At 33.8% G+C, this 27,583-nt stretch overlaps 1 protein-coding gene across 1 annotated transcript in view; it reads left to right on the plus strand.

Annotated features, from left to right (window-relative positions):
* Positions 1 to 27,583, plus strand: part of Diaph2 (diaphanous related formin 2) — a 555,303-nt gene that overhangs the window by 313,788 nt on the left and 213,932 nt on the right. Inside the window, exons 20-21 of the mRNA XM_031375373.1 lie at positions 5,340 to 5,441; positions 17,890 to 18,129. Coding sequence (XP_031231233.1) covers positions 5,340 to 5,441; positions 17,890 to 18,129 — 342 coding nt within the window. The remainder of the gene's footprint in view (positions 1 to 5,339; positions 5,442 to 17,889; positions 18,130 to 27,583) is intronic.

Genomic DNA, 27,583 nt, shown 5'->3' on the forward strand with positions numbered 1-27,583 from the left:
AGTAAACTTCAACTCACTGACATTTTCTAGGATGAAATTTTCATCCTCACACTGAATTGATCTTTAAAACACACATTTTGAAATAGTTGTGGGGGTTGAGGAAGCATGCTATTAAGCAGCAGCAGGGAAGAGAGAAGTGGAATGGATCATGCCTTAAAACTTATAGACCATTTGCCTATCATCCAATAAATTTTCAGAATCTATTATATTAAAAGGTTCATTTCTGCTTGTTTCTAGTTTCTACTGTGTCTCACTTTCTCCCCATGGCACATATGGTGGATATATGAAGTATTAACCAAGCTTTGGCATTTATTTACAGATTAGAAGTAGTGACAATATGAATCAAATGCTAAATTCAAGAGCTATTTTTTTCTTGTAAAGAGACCTTAATTAATATGAATTTTATAATACCAGTCTGATCTGTTTGATTATTTGTCTATTTAATTGGTAATTGTTCCTCGTAACTGTGGTAGGGCTTACTTTGTTCATTTTCAGAAGCTCCCACATTGAACGTTTCTAAGCATGCTGCAAACAACTTGCACATTCTCCAAATGAATTTTGCCATTTCCATGTAGCAGCTAAGGATGATTTCTTTTCCCCATTTCCTATCTAAAATAACTCTAGGAGTAACAGTAGAGACAGAAAGATTACTACTTGGTATCCAGAAGCATTTTATGTCAGGAATACATGTATTTTACGGAAAATAATAGAAACATGGCTTTTCTTTTCATCATTTTCTCGGGGATGGAACATATAAGTAAGGGTTGGAATCAGAACCAGGACATGTGACATATGTCTCCTTTCTACCAGTTTCATGGGCATGAACATGTTAGGAATAATTAGCCTGGGCTTGGGAAACATTCAAGAGACTAATGTGTTCCACCTATAATCATTCGAATTCTTTAGAGATTTTCTGGTCTCAGTCTGCTTGTTACTTCTTTTGGGATACTTTGGTCAGGAGGAAGCTCAGTAATCTATCATACAAATAGATGTCAGGCTGATTCTCAGGATCAGCACATTCTTTTCATGTTGGCTCTGCTGATCCTTCTTCCTCTTCTGGTTAGAGTTTTATGATTTTTTTTTTTTTTTTTTTGGCTACAAGTTGACAATGTATAATTGCCTTTAGACGTTTCCTCTGATGACTTCTTGCAACATGGATTTTCCTAGTTGTTGACTCATTGAAGCAATTGGTGTGTGCTTCATACTCTGGCATCTTGTTTTCGTCATTATTCACATGCAGAACCTACAAAACATTACTCATTATGTACATGTTATACTTTCTTATCGAATGATACCTTCAGTTAGAATGTATTTCCAACTCATTGAATGCTTAAGTATTTCATATAGCTTTTCAGAGAAAGAAAAGATGTATCATCTCTATGGAGCCTGTTTTCATATGAATTAGATTATAGTTAAAATAGTAAAAATTTCGACCTTCTAAAATTCTATTTTATGCCTTGATTTTTTCATAATCATATTCACAGTTAAAATAAATTGAAATGTAAAATTTTAAATGTGCGGAATTAAATTATTTTGTAATTTAATTATGCTGTTAACCTTATTAATTTGGTTGTACCATCGTGAAAAGTACTGATATTACCCAAGTGGATCTTTGTTTTTATCAGTATACCAATAGACACATTTTTAAAATTCCTAATTTTCATAGCTTCAAGATACTCTAGTAAGATCCCAGGTATTGGACTGGAGAAATGTCATATGTCAGGGTTTAAGGGAGCGCCTGTACAAGCTTAGTTACTAGCATCTACAATACTCAGATCACACTTGTTTATAACCCCAGTACATTGGGATCTGACATCTTGACTTCTGGTACATTGTATTCATGTGGACAAACCACACATAGATACATATATACAGAGTGCTTGCCTGGCATGCACAGGTGTTTGCCCTAGTATTCCCAAAAGTAATTTTTCAAATAATTGAAATTATACCTTAGTGATTATCTTTCTTTGTATAAGACATAGTTATATTTGTGAATGGAAATATATGCATTTGATTTTATTTCATTTTATATTATAAGTTTTATATCCATATTTTAAAGGGCACAGTATTTTAATACTTGTGCCTTAGCACAGTGGTATCTATTGTATATGAAAACCTTAGTAGAAAGAACTGATTGGGAGGTATGAAAAGATAAATGGGGGAAAATTCAATCACTGTCATATAGTGTACTTGGTTTCTCTGGTCTCTGTTTGATGCAGACTTACTTCTTTTCCAGATTTGTTTTGTTTTTCTGTACATATGAAGCAATGTCTTTCTTAGTGGTCCAGGATACCTACAATATATTATATTCTTGTTTCAACCTCCTTAGAGGCTGGCATGGTAGGTTTAGACTACAATCTCAGGTTCTAAGATTGTAGTCTAAACCTACCATACCAGGCCTTTGCATCTTTTTTCAATTTGAGAAAGTGGATTACAATTTTAAAGAAAAAAACTTAATGACTTTACCTATTGTTATTAGTCATCTAATGAGAAACACATTTTCAGAACTTCATTTATCTGAAAGAGAAACTCTGTAGCCAGTAAGTTCCCATGTCCTCATTGTCCAGTAACATCACTTCTGCTTTTTATCTCTCTGAAATTGGCTACTTCTAGATATATACTATGAATCACATACCACAATATTTCTCCGTTTGCAATTTTTTCACAAGTAAAATGTTTCAGGTATTGTCCCTATTGTACTAAGCATCAAAACTTCATTTTGTACATATACTATATTTTATTGGCACATTGCTCATATACAGATGACATTTTCCATCTTCTAGATAATGAATAACAATGCTATGAGCATTGTATTGTATACAACTCTGCTTTCAGTTCATTTGTGTCCACACCTAGGAATATCCAAAGATTGAGGAACATATTGGTATAAACTAACATTGTAAGAAACTGAAAAATAAAATTGATTACAAGGAAACTCGCTGGGGAAGTGGATTAATCTAAGATAGCAGCTAAGAGAACCCACAATTTGTGATTTGAAAAGTGGATGCCCTGGAATGGCAATGATGTAATTCTACACTGAAGGAACCCACAAACTGTGTGGTGCTACCCCCTGGACCCTGGCTTAGGCACAGAACATTTGCAAACATCAATTTTCTAAGCACAAACCAAATTCAAAGAGATCCTTTATTAAACAAGGCACAGAAACGAGGTGGCTGAATTTGAATCAGGCAGAAAAGCAGTGTATAGCTACACAAGTGTTAATTTTAACAGAAAAAAATTGTGGAGGCCTATGTTAGAATGAGCTAGCACATGCTGGTAATTTCTGATAACATTTCCAGTCTAGTGTTCCTGGGTTCTGTAAGAAAGCATGTTGAGCAAGCCAGTAAAAAGCACCCATTTGTGGCATCTATGTCAGTTCCTGCTTCAAGGTTCTAGCGCTGTTTGAATTCCTAGCCTGACTTCCTTTGATGATGAATGTCAAAGAAGTATAGCCAAATAAATCCCTTCCTCCTCAACTTGCTTCTAGTCATAGGGTTTCATCACAGAAATAGGAACCCTAACTGAAATAGCAGCATATTTTATTTTCAATTTTACTACATAGAAAACATTGTGGTAAATATGAAATAATGGTTTTGTGAATACCTTTTTGAACCTGTTGCAAATGGAATCGAGACTAAATTGAATTTTATGTCATTTATTATCTCTGAGAAGTGTGTGTATGTGTATTTTGCTCCTTATGAGGTCATAGGATCTGAAGACAAAAAACAAGTTTGACCTTTTGTTTGTATTAATTTTCATTGCTGATGGGGATTTTTTTTCCTTGATACACAATTTTAATTGTATTTCTCAGATTCTTATGTTATATTGACAAATTATTTGGTTTCTCTCTGGATCCTATGGTTGCTTGTAAAAAGTCAGACACTTGAAAAAGCACTTCTATGTGAAAAATCACTTCTCTTCTGTTGCTCCATTAAGACTTCTTAGTCCTTAAGTCTCAACTGTGTACTGCAGTGTGGCTCAATGAAGATCACTCTGAGGTTAGAATATGAAAGTTGATGACATTCTTAAGTATTTATATTCATGTCTGTGACTTTTGATTTAATCATTAGTTTTTTAAAAAATATTTTACTATTGCTTTTTCTAAGTTTTTATTTATTTTGAAGATCCTGTGAGACAAGATCTGCATATCTGTATAGAGTATATGAACCCATAGTTCTCAGGCTCTATTATTATTCTCCTTTACTTTCTTATTTTCCTGAATTTGTGACCCATTGATTAAGAGTTTGTCCATATATCATTTGTACAGAGGTCCTTTCTACTGTTATCTAAAACTTGTTTTAATGATTTTTGTCTCTTACAATTTTTTTTTGAATCTTTTTTTTCGAGACAGGGTTTCTCTGTATAGCTCTGACCTTTCTGGAACTCACTCTGTAGATCAGGCTGGCCCTGAACTCAGAAATCCTCCTGCCTCTGCCTCCCAAGTGCTGGGATTAAAGGCGTGTGCCACCACCAACCAGCTGTGTCTTACATTTTTTGGATTTTTTTGTAAACTGATCTATGACCTATCCTAGATATACAAAAAGAACCCGGAAATAGAATAACCAATGAATAATAATAAAGTGAGTCCTATAGTACATAAATAACTGAGCATTAGCTACAGGACTGATGAAACTAACTTTATGAATTAATTAAGCTGTCTAATAAAAGGAAGATTTTAACAAAACAGACATGAAAATATATATTTTATGAGTGATTTATAAGAAATTTACATTATTTAACAATACCAAAAACATTTGGAAAGTCAGTACTAAAAATGACTCGATCATGTCTGATCACTCAGATACAAGATCATACTGACTGTTCCAATCAGCACACACATTGTAAAGAAAGTTTTCACCAGTCTTCAGTGTTAGTGATGGTTTTTCTTTCTTTGGCTGCTTTTATTAGTGTTGGTATCAAGTTAGCAAATTCTTCTTCCTCATTATTTTAAACTATTTGAGGAATAATTATTTTGTACAGTTTAATTGTTTGAATGCCTTCCTCATTGAATCCATAATGTCCTTGCTTTTTTCTTTATTTGAAGCTTCTGATTTGTGACTTAATGTCTTTTATCAGTATATGCAGAATTTTCATTTCTTTTTAAGTCAATTTTTTCTTTTGTGTAGATATTAGTTTATCATTCTAGATTATCTGATTTGGGGATATATAGCTATGATGGAATGTATGGGTCTCTAATATATTGACACACCTTCCTTTTAGACCTAGTTTATACATTTTTAATTAAAAAGGTTGATTTTAAAACACGATTATTTGAGTTGTCCATGAATGTTTAACAATTTTACTGATCAACCACTAACGTTTTATATTTTTCTTTTCAGAATCTTGTAAAATATCTTCCTGAGCAGAACATACTCCGAGAACTAGCACAGCTTAAGAATGAATATGATGATCTCTGTGAGCCTGAACAGTTTGGTGTTGTGGTATGTATTGATTCCAAAGTCCTATGAATATACTTCTCATGAAGAAAAGAAATATATTAGTTGATGTCTTTTACTTTAGAACTTTATAATTAAGTATAATATTGACTTAGAAAAAAATCTGTACCTATAGCATTAAAAAGTAACTAGGTTACTTTTGACGTTTATACAATATACCAAAACATCATGGGATAGCCTCTGTAACAGAGCTGATATTTAATGATATTAATGCATACAAACTGGTATGCTGTATTGCACTGACTAATTTTCTTCCATTTAGATCTAAAGGTTAGAATTTAGCTCCCTGAAAATTTCAAAATAAGTAAATACTATCTATATAAATAAAAAAATGAAACTGTTTTTCCTATATACATTGTATAAGAAAAATCACAAGAATTTTCAAATGTTCTTGAGTGTCATTAATTAATTGAGAGCTTACAATGTGTTATTCCCGCCAGGACAAATAACATAAAGATACCTTGAGTACTTTAATCATTTTCCTTATCCCCATCATAATGAAGAGCCAAAAAAATAATGACTATATAGGATATAATAATATAAATTATATAAATCATATAAAATATGTAAATCATATAAATGTCTTAAAATACCTAAAACCTGCAATTTAAATAATTAGTCAAAAAAGTTAGTATAAAGGGCATACATCAAAGTTTTAGTTTTGTTTTTGTTTTTTGTTTTTTGTTTTTTAATAAAACTATTTGCCAGGCAGTGGTGGCACATGCCTTTAATCCCGGCACTTGGGAGGTAGAGGCAGGTGGATTTCTGAGTTTGAGGCCAGCCTGGTCTACAGAGTGAGTTCCAGGACAGCCAGGGCTACACAGAGAAACCCTGTCTCAAAAAAAATTTTTTTTCCAGAGCTGGGGTCTGAATCCACAGTCTTGTGCTTGCTATGTGAGCACTCTACCATTCAGCTAAATTTCCAACCGCTAAAACATTTTTATTATTATTATTCGGGTATTCAGGGCAGATTACTTTGCTGTATGAGTTAGCAATTATATTATATTTTGTTGTTTATTCTGGCTTCCTGATTTTTTTCCATTGTAAACAAAGAGAAATTTTTTTTCCAGTTACCATTGGACCATTTCAAATAGTATCTAGGATGCTTTATCCAAACTTTTGCATAATGTCCCAAAATAATTATGTTAGAATTAATCTGAGTTCCTACTTTGCAGTTTTAAACTCTTGTTCATATATCCCTCAATTAGATGGGACTGAGTATGTTCTATTTAGCAAATACAGTAAATGCTTTTTCATATTTACAATTCTTTTATTCTAGGGCATGCTATTGCCTACCTTGAGGTAGAAAGATTTGTCAAATCTTTGGAAAGGAAATCAGGCAAGCATATTTGGGATCAAATAGAACATAATGGACCTAGGGAATATATTTCTCTCATTTTTAAATCAGATCTATTAGTCAACTGAATTGGCCCTGTATTATTTATTAACTAGTTGCACTTTACCAGAGTGCTAAATAATAAAATTTGTAGCCCCAAGTCCACACTTGAAACCTAAGCAGCTCAAATCCATCTTATAATTGAAGCAGGGCTATACACTATCTGAGATTTCAGCTGCATCCTGATGGTTATGAGTTTTACTGTAGGTACGCTACACAGTTTCTCAGAAACCATTTTTCCCTCAGTGCAGTTTATCTAAGAAGATGTATTAGTTTGTCAAGCAAGTCCTTCAGGAGGAATATCCTTGGTACCTCACTGAGGAAATGAAATTGGGCGGGGGGGAAGCATAAAAAGCAATATACCTTTGGAACTTAAGGCAAAAATAGAAAACGGAAGAGATTTCTTGTTTATGCACATTATCATAAATATTTAAGTCTGTGTGTACATGAATTGTCCTAGTCTCCCTCTACTCTCACTGTACTTTGCTGTGTATCTGATGTGATGGGGTCAGAGAGAATCTAGATTAATCCTAGGCAGTTCACACTATGTAAGTTGCCAGAGAAAGTCAATTGCAACTTACCAAATAAATTTTAGGCACACTCTTCTTAAATATATAATAATAAACCTAATAATTAATTAATATTAATTACTAATAACCTTAGCCTTTTAAATTTATTCAAGTCTCTGTAACATAGGCAGTAAATATTTTTGGATTATGAGAAATATTTCATTCAAGACTATGAGCAATAGACTTTAAAAGGACAGAAAAGTAAAACATGCACTGAAATATCAGATTAAATTAGCTCTGTGAGAAAATACTATCATCCTATTTAGCCCTTTGATTTATATCAGCTGCCTATGTGAAGAGAGCATTGGAAAACCGAGTCCTTCTCACTAATAAGAGAATCCCCAACCTGATAAAGCCCCTGGCCTCAACTTTCTTCTCCCATTGCCAATATTGCATAGGATATTCTTATTAAAATTTCATATTTATAATACCAAATCCCTTCCATGTTTCCTTGACTTCAGGAAATAAGGTTCAAGCACCACGTTCTCCTCCTTTCTTTCATTTCTTACATTTCATTTTCTGCCTGTCTTTCTATTCTTTTCATTTACCATGAACTCTTTCTTACCAGTGACATGACAAAAGCACTTCTGGACCTCCTGTGTCTGTTCTGCCTCCAAACTCGCTTTGTCTTTGTATCACCTAGGCTTGTCTCTTCCTTTATGGGCTCTAGTTAGAATCCTGTCCTGTACTTACCTCTTAGGTAACCAAGTCTCTACCTACTCCATGTTGTTCTTGGATTAATGCTGTTGTTGTTGCTCAGAGAATGAGCTCAGATTTCCCACGTGCTTGCCTCCTCAGTGACTTTCTCTGCTCTCCCCTTTGCTGGGGTTATAGATACATGCACCTGTGTCTTTCCATGGATGTTGGGGACTGAACTGAGGTCCTTGTGTTCACAGAGCAAACAATTAACCCACTGAGACATGTTCCTAGCCATCACCACAGTATTAACTGATCTTAGCCTCTTAGGCCCATTTTGTCCTCACGCTGCCAACTTTTCTTAGCTTTAGCTCTTAACCTTTGGTGTGGACTGAGCTCACTGTACACAGACATACTGAATTTCATTTGTTATGGATGTGAACTTATTCCTTCTTCTCAGAATCATTGCATGTGCTATCATCTCTAGTTCCCAGTCCTTATCAACAGTTTTGAAACTCACTATTGAAACTGTAGATTAACCAAGGGGTCCCTAATGGAGGAGTTAGAGAAAGAACTGAAGGAGTTGAAGAGGTTTGCAGCCCATAGGGAGAACAACAATATCAACCAAACAGAGCTCCTGGAGACTAAACCACCAACCAAAGAGTACACATGTGGAGACCCATGGCTCCAGGTGCATATATATGTATAGCAGAGGATGGTCTAGTCAGGCACCAATGGGAGGATAGACCCTTGGTCCTGAGAAGGCTCAATAGATGCCCCAGTGTAGGGGAATGCCAGAGCAGGGAGCTGGGAGTGAGTAGGAGTGTGGGGGAGCATCCTCATAGAAGCAGGAGGGAAGAGGAATGGGACAGGGGATTTCCCGGAGGAAACCAAGAAAGGGGTAACATTTGAAATGTAAATAAAGAAAATAACTATTAGAAATTTCCTTTCTAGAAGGTAATAATTTAAGTAATGATTTAATAAGTTATTTTGAGGTTATTAGTTAAACATTAGTTAAATATGTTTTCTAGATTATAAGTTCTATAAATAGATGAGCCACATTGATAGCTCTCATGATTTGTACCTACCAAATTATTGCTGAATAAGTTTGTTTAGATCCAAATTCCAGTGGACTCTTTCCTCTCCTGTCTTACTCTCAGTTCATATGCCACTTTCTAACATTGAGAGATTTAAACATTTTAATGGAATTTTTTCTTGTCTTGCTTTTTTGCACAGTGAGAATTTCATTCTTGCTTTTATTTCAGTGCCCCTTGCCCAGTATTATACTGTAGAATTTCCATTAATATATAACTCCCTAGATAAAATGGAATCTCATCAGCTAGGGCAAGATGGGTGTCATGCCTAAGATTACGTCGATATTTATTAAAATACTACTACCAATAAGAAACAATGAAATTTACAAAACTGGTAGGTATCTTTTCAAGATTATGAAATAAAGCTTATCTGAGTCAGTCTGTCAGTCTCTGCATTGTGAACTTCTCTAACCTTTTGTTTTTCTAAACTGTCACAACCTTGGGCTTGCATATTTGTAATCAAATATGAGGGGAAAAAAACAGAGTAGAGGATTAAGCAGAAACAAACAATATCAAGCAGAAGATCTTCCCTCTGTGGAGGCAGACCTCCCAGCAAGAGGGACATGCTACTTCCTACACCTTCTGTGATCAATAATCTTCATCTTTAAAGGAATGGATTGGCTGCATTGCTTCCCACTGACTTGTCCTTCAACCTACCTCCTACAGAATTGAATTTGGTACATCCATTGTAATTATGTGCTGTACCTTTACTGTAAGAAAAGTACAGATCTTTGAAAGCTGTGACAGTCAGAACCCCCAGCTGGAGCTTTTAGATGCTTCAGAGTGTGTTTGCAGCTCAGCTGCTCTTAAACCTCAGAGCTATGGAAATTCCCACTTGTCTTGCACTGGGGATGGAGACCCATACTGTGTATATCTATTAAACTAGCATGTCTTCTGAGGAAAGAAGGCAATAATTAGTTCTCTTAGTAATCAGTACTTTTCTTTTTCTGACTTCAAAATCACACATATTTTTTCAATTAAAAACATTCTCAAGGTATAATCTAGGGGGAAAAAGATGTTTTGATAGTTTCGTAGTTGTAAATCATTAATGAACAGAACAGATTATGTGATATTACCAACAGAACAATTCTTTTTTGTCTTCTTCTGCACAAATATATGAAGGCAAAAGAAGAGTTAGAAGTACAACTATAAGCTCCTTTTACTATAACTGTTTTAAAGACTCAAAAAACAACTTACAGACCCTGGTAAAGAAAGCTTAATTAGGTGAAAAGGAGACTGGTAAAAAGCTTCCACCACCCCCCCTTTATAATATCAAAAGCAAGTGTTTTGGAAGGAAAATTGTAGGTTTTGTTAGTATTACATCATTTTCTGGGTTTGCATATTCATTAGGAAAAAAATCACATTTTTCTTCATCTTGCTCAAAATCTATGTGTTCAGTGTTTTAGTGAGTAATGTTCCACTCTTTCTAGTTTCATTTGTCTGCACATGTGAATGCCATCTCTCACCTGTTAATTTTATCTAAGGAAAGTGCAACGTAATAATTTTTGATGAATTGAGAGAAAATTCACTATGAGTCATTCTCAAATCCCTGTATTTATGTTACTGGTCATTTCATTAACTCCTCATATAAATCCATTCTCATTATTATTGCGGTCACCTTTTATAATAAAAGAAGGTAAAATCAAAGCACCTGAAAATTTAATATTCATGGTAGTTCAGTGCTTGTCAATCAGTTTTATAAATGATCACTTTTCATTACATTTTAAAATATCAAAATTTCACCATCTTTCTGTTCCCTTATGTGTCTAATTTTCTCATAAAATAGCACAGCTTCACAGTAGTTTTAATAGTCATTTGTGGCCTCAAATAGGTGTTTTGACAAGAATATTTTGAAATTCTTATTTAACTTCTCAGTGTGATTCCTCTGAGTTTACAGTGTCTTTGAGGGCAGACATTGTTATTTGTGTTCTGTTCCATACTAAAGGCGAGTAGATGTTTCTCAATGCATAATTTCCACATATCACTTTCTTTGGGGAAATATTCTCTATCACCCATTATTATTTTTCTGATGTAGAGTCTATTTTTTAAAGCTTCATTTCACAGATTAACCATGGCCCTCATCTCTCATGACAACTAACGTGCAAACATTTCCCTTTTTCTACTTATACCAGGAATTCTTGTATTGATTATTTTCTCTAGGTACTAGATTTAGTGCACAGAGTAAAGCAATGAAGAAAAGAGTCCCTGCCCTTGAAGAAATGATTGTGTGTTAGAAAACAGATTGTGTGTTAGAAAATAAGAAAATTCATTTAACAGTGCATCCCAAATGTATCTGCTTTATCTCTGTAATTGCAGATAGAATTTTGTCAGTCATTGTCTCTGAATTTTACTGTGAACTGAACAGAAATCCATCCTTTAATGTTCATGAATTCCTCTTGTTTATTATAGTAAAATAAGAATAAACCTTTTTGTAAATTCAATGAATAGTACCTCTTAATAATGACTGTCTCTTGCCATCCATGTAATAACTGGAACATATTCTGTTCATTTCAAGGACTAAAGTTTCCATTTTATTCAGATATGGTAGACATTAATCAAAGGTGAAGTGAATAACCCTAAAGGTTGCATGGCCTTCTCCTCATTCATGCATTATTTTCAGCACTGCTTACCTTTTCTATGCATTCTTGTGGTATTTTGCTATTAGAGCTACATGCACCAGCTTTATAGTTATGAAGTATATACAATTCAAATTATATCAATGAAACCGTACCTAGCTCTTTGGGGAAATAACCTACTTGTAGTTTTCTCTCTAAAGCTGTCAATGCACTTTTTTAATATAGTGCACATAAGCTGAAGAAATGAGAGTCACTTGATGTGATTTGATAGATAAGTAACTTGCAACAAAAATAAATCCCCTATATAGTACAACACCCTGGTCAGCATCCCACATTACTTCAAGGAATGAATTATAAAATAAAGGATGCCAGTCAACTAAAATGCTGCAAGGGACCTCAACAACAACAAAAACATACATTTCAGCAGTCTCTGCTTTATTTACTTATATCACTTAGAACTACTCAAGTGCCTTTATGGGACATGAGCCTTTTAATAGTTGTATATGTGGCTGGGGATGTAGCTCAGTGCTCTTTATTATTTGTAAGCATGGCTATCCATGCTACTCCTTTAAAGAGCCAAACCCTCTATTGGCATTTCAGCTTTTGTCTATCAGTACATACTAATCCGACTTCTAAATCTCACACTTAAGATTGAAACAATCTCTGTTGATGTGTTCTAGAGACAGTATTTGATGGATAGAGATGTCCTCAAATGATGTCACTTTCTCTACAGTCTCTTGATTTTCTTTAAGACAATAAGAAATGTACATTATGTTTATTGTGGATGAAAAATGGAGCATGATATTTTCAGTCTACCCAGGGATAATGAGACACAGTCTTCATTAACTACCACAGACACACATTACTTAATTGTGGATCGAAAAAGACTTTATTTCATGTTTGGCAGACACATTAAGATCCTGTGTCCTTCTGGCTAGGAATTGCTAAGGATTTATAAAGGAGGTAAAGCTAACAGCAGTGATTATTTTCCTGTGCTTAAATGGTATCACTTGACACCACAGACATGTTCCATACAATATCCCACTTATGTCTTATGAAGCATGTATAAGTAATTTAATGAATGAATTTTCCTGAGAACTATTGGCTAACTTTTCATTTGGTTACAAAGCTATAAATTGACAAAACCAGAGTTTGGGTTCACTACTGTAAAACTCAAAGAACTGTATCTTCCTTGTCAACTAATGCCATGGGCATGGATAGTATAGATATTTGATTCTTGCTTTGACTGGGAATTAAAAAAAGCTTTCCCTTAAACCCTAAGCTTAAAATACATATTGGTTCTGAGTATTACTGCTAGGATTAACCACCTAGTGTCAAATAGTGTTATGTAAGATTTTTTAGCCTTCTCCACAACATCTGTGTCTTTGTGTGTTTTCCTTATAAAATCTCATGTAGCCAAGGCTGGACATTAGCAGCGGGTGACTTTGAACTTCTGTTTCAACCTCCCATCCACTGTAATTTTAGGTCAGCACCACCATCCTTAGATTTTGTCTTCTATGAATTTTTGTAATGTACTAGTGGTTCCATTTAGTGCAAATGAATATATTCATATATTTTTAATCATTTATCATTATCTACCATGTGTTAAACTTTGGTGTATGTGGTGAGTTAATGAAGAAAATTTTGCTAAATCAATGGTAGCTAAGTCTCTGTTGTGGTTTCCAATGTCTTCCTAAGTCAGACTGACTAATGACAGATTACCATCTAAAAATACCTGTTATACAAATGTATTCCTTTTTATTTCATAACTAATGTCATTATTTGGGAAAAATAAACTATCATCCATTCTTAATTTCATTCAATATACAATCTGTATTTCCGGGAAAAAAATCTGGGATTTGTCATTCATGTAAAGAGTGTTAATATATATTAGCAAATATTCAATTATCTAATATATCAAAGACCTCTACTAGGTGCTTATCAAGGTGCAATATTTGACTCTTTCCCATTCCATTCCTCATACTTGCCTTCTCAGTGATTCTGTCTTCCAAAGCATCTATTCATATAATTATCAAATTCAACTCTATTTCAAAATTTTGATAAATACTATTGTAAGGTCACATTACTTCCTGATCATAAATGTATCATTTTTATCACCAATGAGAAGATTTAGAGGGTAAAACATAGAGGCTTTAGATAAATTAGTTAGGGCATTTAAGTAGTATATAAATAACATAATCAAGCATAACATATATGTATAGAATATACACACATAGATAGGTATATAAAGATAAAGATAGGTATATATGGATAAATAGATTAATATAGTTTCAGTTTGAATGGTAAATATGTTCAATAAAGGACATGTTAAAATGTGGGCAAATACTGACAATATTCAGTATTGCATGAACGATTATAATAATTGCAATTTGAGTCTAACATTGAGAATCTTAATAAGCAGAAGCTAATAGTGTCTTTGTTAGTAAAAAAAAAAATGCAGTATTGGCACACAAGAAAATCATCAACCAAACTTACTTCAATGATAACAACATGCAAAATAACAGGTAATATTTTCTTATGTTCATATTTGCAACTAGTATTTTTCATTCTAACCTCCTAAAACTTAGAAAAATAATCACAATAATTTTCTAAGTCTCCATATTTAAAAAGTGAAGATCTGAAAAACAGGTAGATTATTTCACCCAGAAAATTATGTTTGACTGATATTATTGCTAAACTGTATCCTATGTGCCTCTGCTGTCTCTGTTAGTCCTTGATTTAGCCTGCTTTGGTTTATATCACAGCAGAACAAAAGCACATTCCTCTTCCCACAAGCCCTGAAACAAAATGAACAATCAAACACTAACCAGTTCTATAGCAACACCTACTTCAACTTTTAAAGTTTTTAATTTTTTAATTTTTCAACCAAGTGGCGGTGAGAGGCAGTAGCAGAAAGCTGAGAACACACATAAACATCCACAATTATGAAGTAGAGATTGAACAGGAAGTGAGGTGAGACTGTAAACACAAAAAGTCTGCCCCTAGTGATGTAATTTTTTTCAGCAAAGCACATTTCATAAGCCTGCCCAAACAGCTTTTCCAATGAAGTAACCGATGTTAAATACCTGAGCATATGGGGATATTTCTAATTCAAAGAATCACACATACATAGTTGCAGTGCATTGACAACACACATTTCCTAGGATGTTTTGGAGAATTAAATCATTCATGCAGAAAAATGTCTGACAGAAAATCCTCAATAAATGTTAGCTGCTGTTATTGCTATAACTATTCTTACTAAAATATACTTGTTAGCTATACTATTTCTGCTGAAGGCAATATTAAAAAGTGAACAAAATCAAATTCATACTTTGAGATCGTATGCCAAGAATTGAAATATAGAGTCAAGACAGAATAAAATATAAATGTGCATATGTGTTATTAACTCTTAAACAAGACTGAAAGCTTATGCATATCTGGCTAAAGCTCACATTCCTTGTTGATTTTGGACCAGTGCCACCTTGGTAGACTGGTTCCTGTAGGATCTCTACACATTCCAACAGAGCAGAGAGATGCTGACTAGCAGCTGAGAACCTACCCTGAATGTAGATGGCATTATCCATTAGACTAGTGTGCAAGACTGAATAAAATAAGAAAAGGGGGAAAACAGATGAGTGTCAGCATTCTTTTCTTTCTACTTTTTGTCTGTAAATACAAAGTGGCCAACCACCTAATGTTCCCACTACCACGTCTTCCCTATTATGATGAACTATACCCTGAGCCTTCCTCCAAGGTAGCCCTTTCTCCCTTAAGCTGCTTTTGGTCCAGTATTTGATCACAAAATAAGAAAGAAGTCAGAGAAGGCGGTTTCATAAACGCATATGATAATACACCACATCCAGAGCACTGTAGCAGGCCAGTTTTACATAAACTGAAAGAAGAAAGGGTGTCCAGTGAGATATGGAGACAGACCCATTGTGACATAATAATACATACAGGAACTTGATTTTCTACACATGTATATGTACAGGGGGACTTGGACATGTATGACACAGACTTTAATGTGATTAGCTTCCAGGCTCATTCACTTTACATGGACTACATGTACAGTTTCTTGTGTAACACTCCTGTAGATATAAAAATGTATCTGTCCAACCTGTAAACCAGTTCTCATATAACTGCTCTCTATTATTCTTGAGGTCTCTTTCCTGTGTGTCCTCTTTTACACATATGTAAACACACTGAAACACTAGTGTATTTTTTTCTCTATTGAGAAGCTTTTCTTAAATATTGCAGTTGTTAAGTTTAAAGGTTTAATTCTTCCAGGAAACTTCTCTGGAACTTATTATCTCTTTGCCTATCCAGAATTGTGTCTGTTTTATTGCCTGTAGTACTTTTCACATGTCTATTTCATGTTTTTCCAGATATATGTAAGCAACTTAAAATAGGTAGTGTGCTTAGTGTTTGCCAAGAGAGTACTGAAGAAACATGAGGTTAATTTGTATACTTGAAACAAGAGTCCAGTGTGATGATAGCTATGTAAATACTGTAGCAGGACAAGAGTCATTCCATTTACTTTATAGATCTGCCTGGAAGGGTATGAAGCAATAGAATACATAGAAGTCAATATCTCACATAGAGAGATAGATACCCACAATTACTAGGCAAATTCCTGTCAAAGGTGAGACTGAGAAGTGGTTTGCTCCACTACTATAGCCTTCATAGTTTACCCAGGAATTCATGTGTAGCTTTTGAAGGTGTAATATGTACATTTCTCATAAATGTGAAAAATATCTTACAGAAGTGATTTCAGGGATGCAAGGGTTATTTGGCTTATGTTTTCAGGTTTAAGTCCATCATGGCAGGTTAAGGCATGGCAAGGTAGATCAGTTAATGGTGCTTGGATGTATGTGGCAAAGGCTGTCTACACCACAGTAGACCACAAAGCAAAGTTTGTGACAATTGTACCTTCCCAAATACTGTACCCAGTAAGTCACTTCTCCCAGCTCATTCTTCTAAAGGTACCACAAATTTCCAAATTTATGCTAACAGCTAGAGAACATGTACTTGAAACCTAATCACATGAACATAACAGAATGTACAATAGAAGGGTGCTCTGTGTTTTAACACAGTTTCTCCCTGTTGTAATTGCATATGGAGCTCCAGGAAGACTGAGATAGAAGGATCAAGAGTTGAGGACCAACTTTGGCTACAAAATGAGGACATGTTTAAAACAAAAGGACTTTTGTTCATGCTTTCAGTATATTTCATGCTGCTTGCAGATATCTCAGTGCCTAGTCTGTGCTCAGCATTTGTATTTAAGAGACAGATCCACATGTGCCAAATTGAATATAATTAGCATGTTTAAGAATGTCTATTCATTGTGTGTGTGCAGAAAACGCTCCTGGGTGCATAGTCTCCACCCATCCCTTTCTCTGATTTCATTTGGTAAATGAAACCTAATTAAATAATTTGGAGCTAAAGGAAATTCAAATCTCAAAATAATTATTATTGGACTTATACCAAAGAGAATTTGAAATATGCATTAGTACTCTGACAAAAATATAATTAAAACAAAAGTTGAACTGTTTTGAATAAAACCAACAAGAAAATTTTGAATAATGTATTAACACTGACATTTGACATGCAGGTGAAAAATCTTTAGGACATATTTAAATATTCACCAAATTTTATGAATATAAATAATAAGCTCAAAATATAAAATGATTCATCACTGTTACTCCTCTGACTACAACATTACACAAGCAGATAATTTCTTTGGAAAAATTAGTTATATTATGGCTATCATGTATACCCTCTATGTATGGTGAACTATACACTTAACTTTATACATATAAGTTTTCCTACTTTATCTGAGGTACAAATTTTGTACATTTGTATGCTATGTATGACCAAAGGCTTTGCAATTAACATGTAGAAGCTGTTTACTTAGCTGTATTTTATTTAGGTTATAATCATGATTCTGTTTGTTGTATAACAAATCTGACCTCTTTTGAGGTTTTTAAACTTTACCTAAATATTCCTTGGACAGTTTAAAACAAACAAAAACAGTATATTTTAAATGTCAAAGAGAACTGGCTGAGTGTGTGTGAACTTGGAATATTGTCCATGAATTTACCGCCAATAAAGATGAAAGAACATTATAAAAAGATGTTCTCATAGAGATTCCTTATCTTACAGATGAGCTCGGTGAAAATGTTACGGCCTCGTCTCATGAGCATCCTTTTCAAACTCACCTTTGAAGAACATGTCAACAACATCAAACCAAGCATCATAGCAGTAACTCTTGCATGTGAAGAACTGAAGAAAAGTGAAAGCTTTAACAAACTCTTAGAGTTGATTCTTCTTGTTGGAAACTACATGAACTCAGGCTCACGGAATGCCCAGTCTCTGGGTTTTAAGATCAACTTTCTGTGTAAGGTAAGATACCATTTTATAGTATTAATTTATAACAGTAATTTTTTGGTATGTAAACTGAAATTACCTAAATGGAAATAATCTATCAATTCTAAATCACATGTAGTAGGAGTGATGTTGATAGCATGTGAACTATATATTGAGTAAAATAAATATTTTAAATAGTTTTGCAACAAAATTCAAAACACTAAAGTCTTTTTTGTGCATGTCTTTCTGGTTGAATCTTACTAGGGCTTGGATAACCTAAAATTTGTCTAGATAAAATTTATTTATCCCAATATTCCACTCTCTTTGGGAGTATTTTGTGTCTCGAGAAAGTATTTTTAAGACTTACATTAGATAAGGAAATCAGGAATTTTTCTTCAGATATGTTTGATTATTCTACTCTATGGAAATAAAACTATTTCTTGGTAATGTTGAGCCACTATGAATACACTGATTATCACGATAACCGCTTAACCCTTTAAAAATGAAATACTAATATTACTGCCTTGACTACACAATTCTTAATTTTGAGACTTATGAAAAGGAGATTAAAAAAAACCAACAACAACAGAGAATACCCAAAGTGATCATATGTGTCCAAGCAGGGCAAGCCAACTTATTTAAGGAAAAGATCTGTCTGATATACAGACAGCTGAAAAGATTCTGAGGTGAAGCCCTTTGAGGAAGCTTGAGATGAAAATGTGTCTGAAGAGAAGTAATTTTTCTTTGACAACTCCCAGAGCTTTCACTGTTTATTCTGTTTTCATATTTGAAAACACTGCAGAGGTTTGGCTACTTCTACACATAAATTTTAACAACAATCCCACATGAGTATAAACTTCCTTATTTTTCATACATTAATTGATGGAAGTTGCAAATTCATAAACTATCATTTTGATATGTATGAAAAATGATTTGTGATAATTCTAATATACACACACACATATATGTGTATATATATGTATGTATGTATGTATGTACATATACATGTATATAGAATAGCATGTATAAATGATAATGATATATAATCATATATAATGAGATTTTCACTATCTCTTTAATCCTGATATTTCTGAGATATAAAAAGAAGGTAATAGCAATAAAATAGACTAGATTATTTGGGAATGATAGATTTTGTCAAAAATAGGTTTATTCCCTTTTGTAGTAGTAGGGAAAACATAACTTCATCAGATAACACCATGTAGAATAAGGCAATATTTACAATAAATAAGAATTTTTAGATCTGTATTTATAAGGTAAAATTATTACAGGATTGTACATTCAATTATAGGCCATGTATTCTATCCTAACTTATCAAGATGCTACTTGGTTTGTGTGTATTCTGTACGTATAGTCTGTAAATCTATATATTTCATTCACTATTATGAAAATATTGAATAATAAATAAAATGTCAGAAATTTATATTATATATATTTATAGCATACTTTATATATCTATATTATATTTAAGTTATATATAAATCTTAAGCAAACTATTCTAATTTGAACAAATATGCCACTTTTAAAGTACCTTAGTTTTATTCAAATTTATTTTATAAATGATTATCTTGAAAAGAAAATGAACAACTCATATATATAAAAGAACAAAAGATTATACTAATCTCACAGAAAGATTTTATACTTATGTCTCATATTTCTTCCTGTCAGCTACCTGTCAAATAAAAGTTTTTTCCATATAGCACTGATCTGACATCTATCACTAGAGGTATGCTCAAAGGATTTAGCACAAAGATTTTTGCCAACTTCAAATAAAATACAAAATCATCTTGGGGGGAAATACTATCATGTAGTACTAGGTATTCTAAAGGAAAAGGAAGTAAAGGGATTACAATATTCCTCCACACTTTTCAGTGGGATTCTTATCTTCTGGGAAATACTTTTGGGGGAAATACAAGTCATTAATAAAGAGAAATATCATATACATACATGATATTCCCACAATGTTAGGGATAAGAAGTTGTTCCTAGAATAGAAAGGATTCTGAGTAGATGTAACTGTCTAAAATGACAGAAATTTACTGAAGTGCATAGAAATAGCTAGCTTAGATCTATAATCTTTTAAACATGGAATTAACTTACCACTGATACAAGATTAGCTAGAATTGCTGTTAAACTTGATTTATAAAAGATTACTTGGATGATTTTCTTTCTTTAACAAATTGCAGAGGGAATTGCTTCTGCAAAATACTGATTATGCTTCAAAAGTGATACCATTTCTCACCTAAATTTTTCTAATGATAAATCTTTTTCTTTGATTTAAAATTACCATCTATTGCTTTTTACAAGAACCTCTAAACACATTAAAATATTCATCTCCCGAAAAAAAGAGGCATGGTGTAAGTAATTAAATGTTATCATATGTGTTTCAATGCATAATATAAAATATTTGGATGCTCAAAATTCACTGACATGTTATTTAGGAATAAAAGGAAAACAAATGTGTTAACCAAAATGCCAAGTAACATGAATGGATATAGTGGCTATAAAATGCTTTGTTAATTTCAGTACTGAATTGTCTCTTGTGAATCACCAAACTTGTGTGCCCTAATAAAAAAAATAAAAATAAAAATAAAACATTCAAATCCGTATTTCCTTACATATAGGTCATGACACCTTCATGGGTCTAATGTCTCTTTCACAGGGCTTACCTTAACCAGTCAGAAGTCAAAGACATTTACATTTTGATTCATAACAGTAGCTATATTTACAGTTAGGAAGCAGCTATAGAAGTTTGAGAACCACTGATTTAAATAAAGCTGAACTTACAATGTAAGATTGTACTACACTTCACTGTTAGCCATTGAAATTCTAAGCAATTCTAAGGATGCACTTCAGGCATACTTCTTATTTTGTTTTCTGTGTGTAATAGCATATATAGTATATGTGTACTGGAAATATTCAAAATACCAAGCATTCTCTATATATTTATCTACATTAGCATATAAATATGGATCTTTAGAAGGTTATAATCAAAAGTGACTATGGTAGTGTGAATATGATTGGCCCAGGTAGTGGCACTACTAAGTTTGATCTTATTGGAGTAGGTATGTCCTTTTTGGAGGAAGTGTATCACTGTGGGGGTGGGCTTTGAGACCATCCTAGATGACTGAGAGACAGTGAGTACACTCCTGGCTGCAGTTGGATGAAGATGTAGAACTGTCAGCTCCTTCGCCAGCACCATATTGTCCTGGGCACTACTGTTTCCAGCCTTGGATATAATGGCCGGAACCTCTGAACCTGTAAGCAACCCCTAATCAAATGTTGTCCGTTATAAGAGTTGCCTTGATCATGATGTCTCTTCTCAGCAATAGAAACCCTAACTAAGTTGGTGACTATCTGATTCAAGGGAAAAGTTGAGTTTGTTGGTAAGATCTGAGATACCTCAGCCAGAAAATGGAGAAAAGGTAAAGAAGTTGACCTATAAGGAACAACCAGGCATTAAAGATGGTTCAGTGTTTACAAACAGTGAATGTTCTTGCAGAGGACCCTACTTTCATTCTTTTCACCCAAATAGTAGCTCACAACTCAGTACTTACCATTAAATACATCTCTAAAGAAAATCTGAGGACATACATAGTCTATTTAAGTGACATGTAAACTCTTATATGTTCACAGTCTCTAATCACTTTTTTACTCAAAACACTGTGAATTGTATCATAAATGTTAGAATTTTAGCATAAATGGTAGTAAAACACAAAAACAACCACAACCACCACAACCAAACCCTAATGTTCAGAGAGGTGAATATTTAAGCCTGTGTATTAGACAATTCAGGTATCAAGCAAAAATACCACAGGCTTAATTTAAATAAAAGAAAATAATTTTCGTATGTTTTATAAGACTAAGATGCTGGCTGGTTTCCTTCATTTGGCTAGAGATAATGACTTTCCCCTGATGTCCTAACATGTCCACATATAGGGACTTTTTTTTTCTGTCTCAACTCTGAACTCTTCAAATTCATGTTGGTTCTTTATATCCTCAATGTCTGCTGCATATACAACTCTCAATCATTTAGACTTGTGTGACCACCAAGCAGTTGGATTAAATACAGGTTTATGGTTAGTTTTTAATATAAATATAAAACTCTTTTTACTGATATTCGTTTATCATAATAATGAGCCTACTCTTATGGTAAAAAGTATTCTCAGTAGTCTAAGAATAAGAATCTTCTCTGCAGAGTAATGGCTTATAAGTGATCAGTCAATGACAGCAGACTCAAATATTTCAGCCCACTGCAGTATTTTCAAGATTATCTCTGACTCCTTTGACCAACTGAAATGCGTTTTTTCTTATCAGTGTTTGTCATTACTTGAGTTGAAGGAAGTTTGTTTGACAGCTTACTGAGAAATAAATGATACAGGCTTATAATTGGCTGTGTAAAATAAATCCTATGAAAAGAAAGATTATACTCTTGACCGTGCATAGAATAGGATGAAATGTTAGATTGTCCTTCCAGATTCTGACTCCCCATGATTCCTTTAAACTTTCCTTCCTTTGGAATTCTTTTCACAACATGTTTTCACATTGTTTGCTGATAATCAGTGATATAAGATTCAGAGCTACAGCAAATGCAAGGGAATTCATTCATGGCACGTCATGTTTAAAATGTCAGCATATAATGACACACCATACAATTTATTCATAATTCATGACCACCGGAAATAAACATTTCAATTTAAGTGTTTGTCTGCATTTTATTATTCTACAGTGAAGCAAGAACTTCACCAAATTAGAAATTTGAAATAAGTAAAGCGCCAGAAAACACAAGGACACAATATCAGTGACAGTTTTAAACAGTGCCATTGTTCAACTTATGGATTGCTTGACTTTTAATTATACACATTGTGCTTTATTGTTTTTCTTCATTGGCTTCTCATCTTTGAGGACAAGAAGAATGTGTAGTACTACTGTCTTACTATGCTAGTGGTGCTATTCTAGACTTAGTTATTAAAACTGTGATGAGTTTTGTTTCCTACAAGTTTTCACATATAAATCAGGCCAAATTTTGAAATTATAAAGCAGAAAGCACTTAAATCAATATCACTTAAGTCAGTAAATCTAGAAGCTTTAAAATTAATATAAAGTTCATATAAAGTTAATTTTTTTCAAATAAACACACTCTTAAGAAAGTTGTTTAATTACAGTTATGTTACTATATATATGGATTTGTACACATTAGCCAGTGGTAATGACAAAAGATTGTTTTAGACATCTCATTTCTTTGTTGATCCAGTTACTTAGTTACTAGCTCATTAATCCAATAGGAAGCCCTTACTTCTACTGCTGCAACTCTATATGAAGAATAACAATATCAAACAACCAGATTCCCCCTCCAGAGCACACAGGGACTAAATCACCAACCAAAGAGTACACATGATGGAACTCATGGCTCCAGCTGCAAATGTAGCAGAGGGATGGCCTTGTCAGGCATCAATGGGAAGAGAGGCCCTTGGTCCTGGGAAGGCTCAATGCTCCATTGTAGAGGAATGCAAGGGTGGGGAGTGGGAGTAGGTTCTCTCTCATAGAAGCAGGGAGAGGGAGGATGGAATAGGGGGTTTCTGAAGGGAAAACTGAGAAAAGGGATAGTATTTGAAAGGTAAATAAAGAAAATATCCAATAAAAAAGAAATGAAAATAAATGCCACTTTTGAGTTTATGTATTAGAGTTGTACTTCTATAAATGTTGGAAATAAATGACTGTGGCACCATGACTTTTTCACCTGATAACAGTATTATGTGCTTTGAAAGTAAGTACTCTTCACATTTCCAAGACAGAGTATTTGCTTTCCTTACCAAATATGGTATGACCCTACAAATTGCTGTCTAAAGTAGAAAGAAATTTGATGAAAAGAGTTTTCAATATCTGACTTTATGAATGATTTCTAAAGTGATAACCTCAACTCTTTCTAAATGGTTACACATTTTGTAGAATTAGAGTAACCTATTGATGTTTCTTATTCTCGATATCCCAGTAATTGAAATGAGGCATGCCTGGCAGTGGAGTCATATATCCTGGCTACTTCTGAGGTTGAGGACAGAAGATAGTAGGTTTAAGAATTGCCTGAACTAGTAGGGCAGTGGTGGTGCATGCCTTTAATCCCAGCTCTTGTGAGGCAGAGGCAGGTGGATTTCTGAGTTCAAGGCCAGCATAGTCTACAGAGTGAGTTCTAGGACAGCCAGGGCTATACAGAGAAACCTTGTCTTGAAAAAGCAAGAAAAACAAACCAACCAAACAAACAAACAAAAAGGATTTGCTTGAGCTATGTATAAGAGGAGTTGAAGGACAGTTTGGTCAATTTAGGGAGCCCTTGACAGAAAATCAAAAGTGGAAAAAAAGAGGCTTATTACCTTTGAGAGGCTGAGGCAATAGAATGGTACAGGAGTTTTAAGCTAGCTTGAGCTAAATCGTACATTGAAGACAAGCCTAGGGAGTGAAGCATTGTCTCTCAAAACTGGTGGTGAAGGGAAACAAGAAGAAAGAGAGGAAGAGCAGCAGAAGGAGGGAAGGGAAACACACTCACATACAAACATACACACACACACACACACACAGAAAGAGAGAGAGAGAGAAAGAGAGAGAGAGAGAGAGGAAGAAATTAACAGCTGCTTGAGTGTGAATTTAATCCAGTATATACAAAAAAGTCTGACTTACAAACTTATATAGGAATGCAGTTTGTATATTAAATAACACTGTAAAAATTCATTTTGATAAAGTTTTAAACAGAAGTAAAAAATGAACATTTCCTTCTTGTAAAAATTTTTCCTCATAGAACAAGTTTTAAAATCAGTTTTTCTAAATAGGTCACTGTGAGAAATGTATGCAGTGACTAGTTGTGAGATTAATTTTCAGAGAAGCCAAATATAGCAGGTGTTAAGTGTGTTTATGTTCGTCTTCAAATTGTAGTTATGAAGGGATGTGCTTCTTAGAAGATTTTGTTGTTGATGTTATAGACTTGAACCTTGAGAAAAAATACAGCTCTTAGTTAGTTTTCCTTTTTCCTTCTTTGCTCTAAACTTTAGATTCTAAAGCATGTACTTGTGAGCTTATTAAGGACTATTTTCAAAATTGAAATATTCATTTATAGTCATTGGTGTAAATGAATCCGCTAATATTTTAAATGTAACACTTGCTTGTTTTTTTTTCAGATTATGGTTACATCCTTTTAGATTAGCACATTTATAACACTATAGTTTAAGTTCTGTAAACGTCATTAAATCCTGAAATCTTTAGTTTATTAAATTCTCTAGGAAAGTTGTGTTTTGTGAGTTCAGAATAGATTGGTATTCCTTGTCCATTCTGACTGTTTAAAAGTATTTTTTGACATATTGTCTTTATTAAAATATTTTTACCACCTGCCTAAATAAATGCTCTGTTTTTTTTTGTATCAAAAAAAGTATTTGTGTGTACATAGTAATAGTGACAGTTGTTGGGCTGAGGAGTATAGGTAACTGAAAGAAAGAATTCTCTACTTTTGAAAATTTTAAGGACGTTTCTTGATGAATCTTCCATTTATTCAAAGTGGTTGCAAACATTTTCAGCACCAGAACAGACAAGAAGTGATGATTTATGGGAGTAGCTGTAGGTCTTACTTGGTTCACCATGAAAACTGTTTTCATAGAGGATTTAAATGAACCCAGCTGGCTTAGTATTCTGTGAATTGCTGTAGTCATTTTCTGAGTTTAATCTTATGACTGATTTTGTAATTCTCACAGTGGGGGAAAGTCGACAACATGAGCAGCATTTAGTGAATATAATTAGTAAGTTTGAAAACAAATGCCTTTTTATTCTATAAAAGCTCTGTTCAAAGGGGATTTAAACCCTGTTTGAAACTGTTGTTCAAAATAAAACATGGCTACTGTGACTGAATGTGACCAGTCATGTTACAAGCTGTTTTCTGGTCAAATGAAGCCTTCTTAATGAATGCTTTGCCCAAACTTAATAAGGAGAGCCAATGACAGTGGAAGAAGTTTATAAAGAGATAGTTTATACCAAAATAAGGGTCTGTGATTATTTTAGAGATCTAAAGAATTATTTATATCAATTTAAATACTTTTTCCATGCTGTTAATTAAACCATTTTTATTGAACCTTTACTCTCTATGGGACCCAATGCTAGGATTTTTTCAGGGAAAATGAAAAATCAAACATATTTCCAATCTTTTTGGTTTCTTATGAGCTAGCTGATACATGTAATGTTAAAGCAAGACAGAAGGAGCAATGCATGTGGGGAGGGCCATGTGGAGGATCCTCCATATAGCAGCACACATGAAAAAAATAAAGTATGTTAAAAACAAAAAAATAAATCAATTATGTTGCTTATAAATGCTGGGTAACTAACTACTAGGTAGTCATGTGTTCTGTGAGATGACATCCCACACTGTAAAACAACTGCATTACTGTGCCAAGGAAAGGGATAGTCCCTTGTACAACAAGGATTTTGAACTTTTTTTTCAATTTGATTTTCTCTGAAATCTGTCATGAGAGCAAACACAAGTCCTTAATCTTTTTGGTTTCATTCTTTAGGTTATTTTGATTTCTTTATTTATATTATGTTATCTCAGAATACATGTTTCTTTTAAAATTATTTTTTTTTATTTTTCTGCATTTGAATAGTTTGCCTGCTTGTAAATGTTTGCACTACATCCATGCCTCCTACCTTCAGAAATCAGAAGAGAGCTTGGGAACACCTAGAACAGAAGTGAAGGATAGCAGTGAGCCACCATGTGGACACTTGGAATTAAATACAGTGAAAACTTGTCCTCTTGCAAGAATAGCAGGTGATCTTAACCACTGAGCGAACTCTCCAGTCTCCTACACATTTCTTTTTATTTTACAGTATTTAAAGTTGATTCTCAAGTTACTATGTTCCTTCTGCATTTAGTGTTTGCTCATTATCATTAGCATCTCTTATACAGTGACGAGTTTCATAGTAACATATTTAAGTCAAACTATATCATGTATCTACTTCTCAATACCCTTTTTTCTGCTCTACCTCTTAATTAAATGTCAGTTTTTTAATTAAAAAAATTCCATAAAATTTAGCACTACATTTTCAAAGCAATAATATAAGTGTATAACTATGTCTGGCCTCGTTGTGAGAGGATGCACTTAGTCCAGCTGTGACTTGATGACCCAGGGTGGTTTGGCACCCATGGGGGCCTCCCCTTCTCTAAGGAAAAGGGGATGGAGGAGTCGGGTAGAAGGTAGGAGGGTGGGACTGGTATGAGATGATGCTGGATAAAATCCAACTATTTTCTATTAAGCCAGATGTTAAAAATGACCAAAACACACACACACACACACACACACACACACACACACAAACAAAAACAACAACAAAATCCCCTATATTTTGTGCATAACCCCCGTTTCACTCGTCAAGCACAAAAACAAGCACTCCTTCCCATAGCAAGAGACTGCCATAAGTTTTCCACAGCTGCATAGTCTGTAATA

This window comes from Mastomys coucha, chromosome X, assembly GCF_008632895.1.
Source record: "Mastomys coucha isolate ucsf_1 chromosome X, UCSF_Mcou_1, whole genome shotgun sequence".
Classification (NCBI taxonomy): Eukaryota; Metazoa; Chordata; class Mammalia; order Rodentia; family Muridae; genus Mastomys; species Mastomys coucha.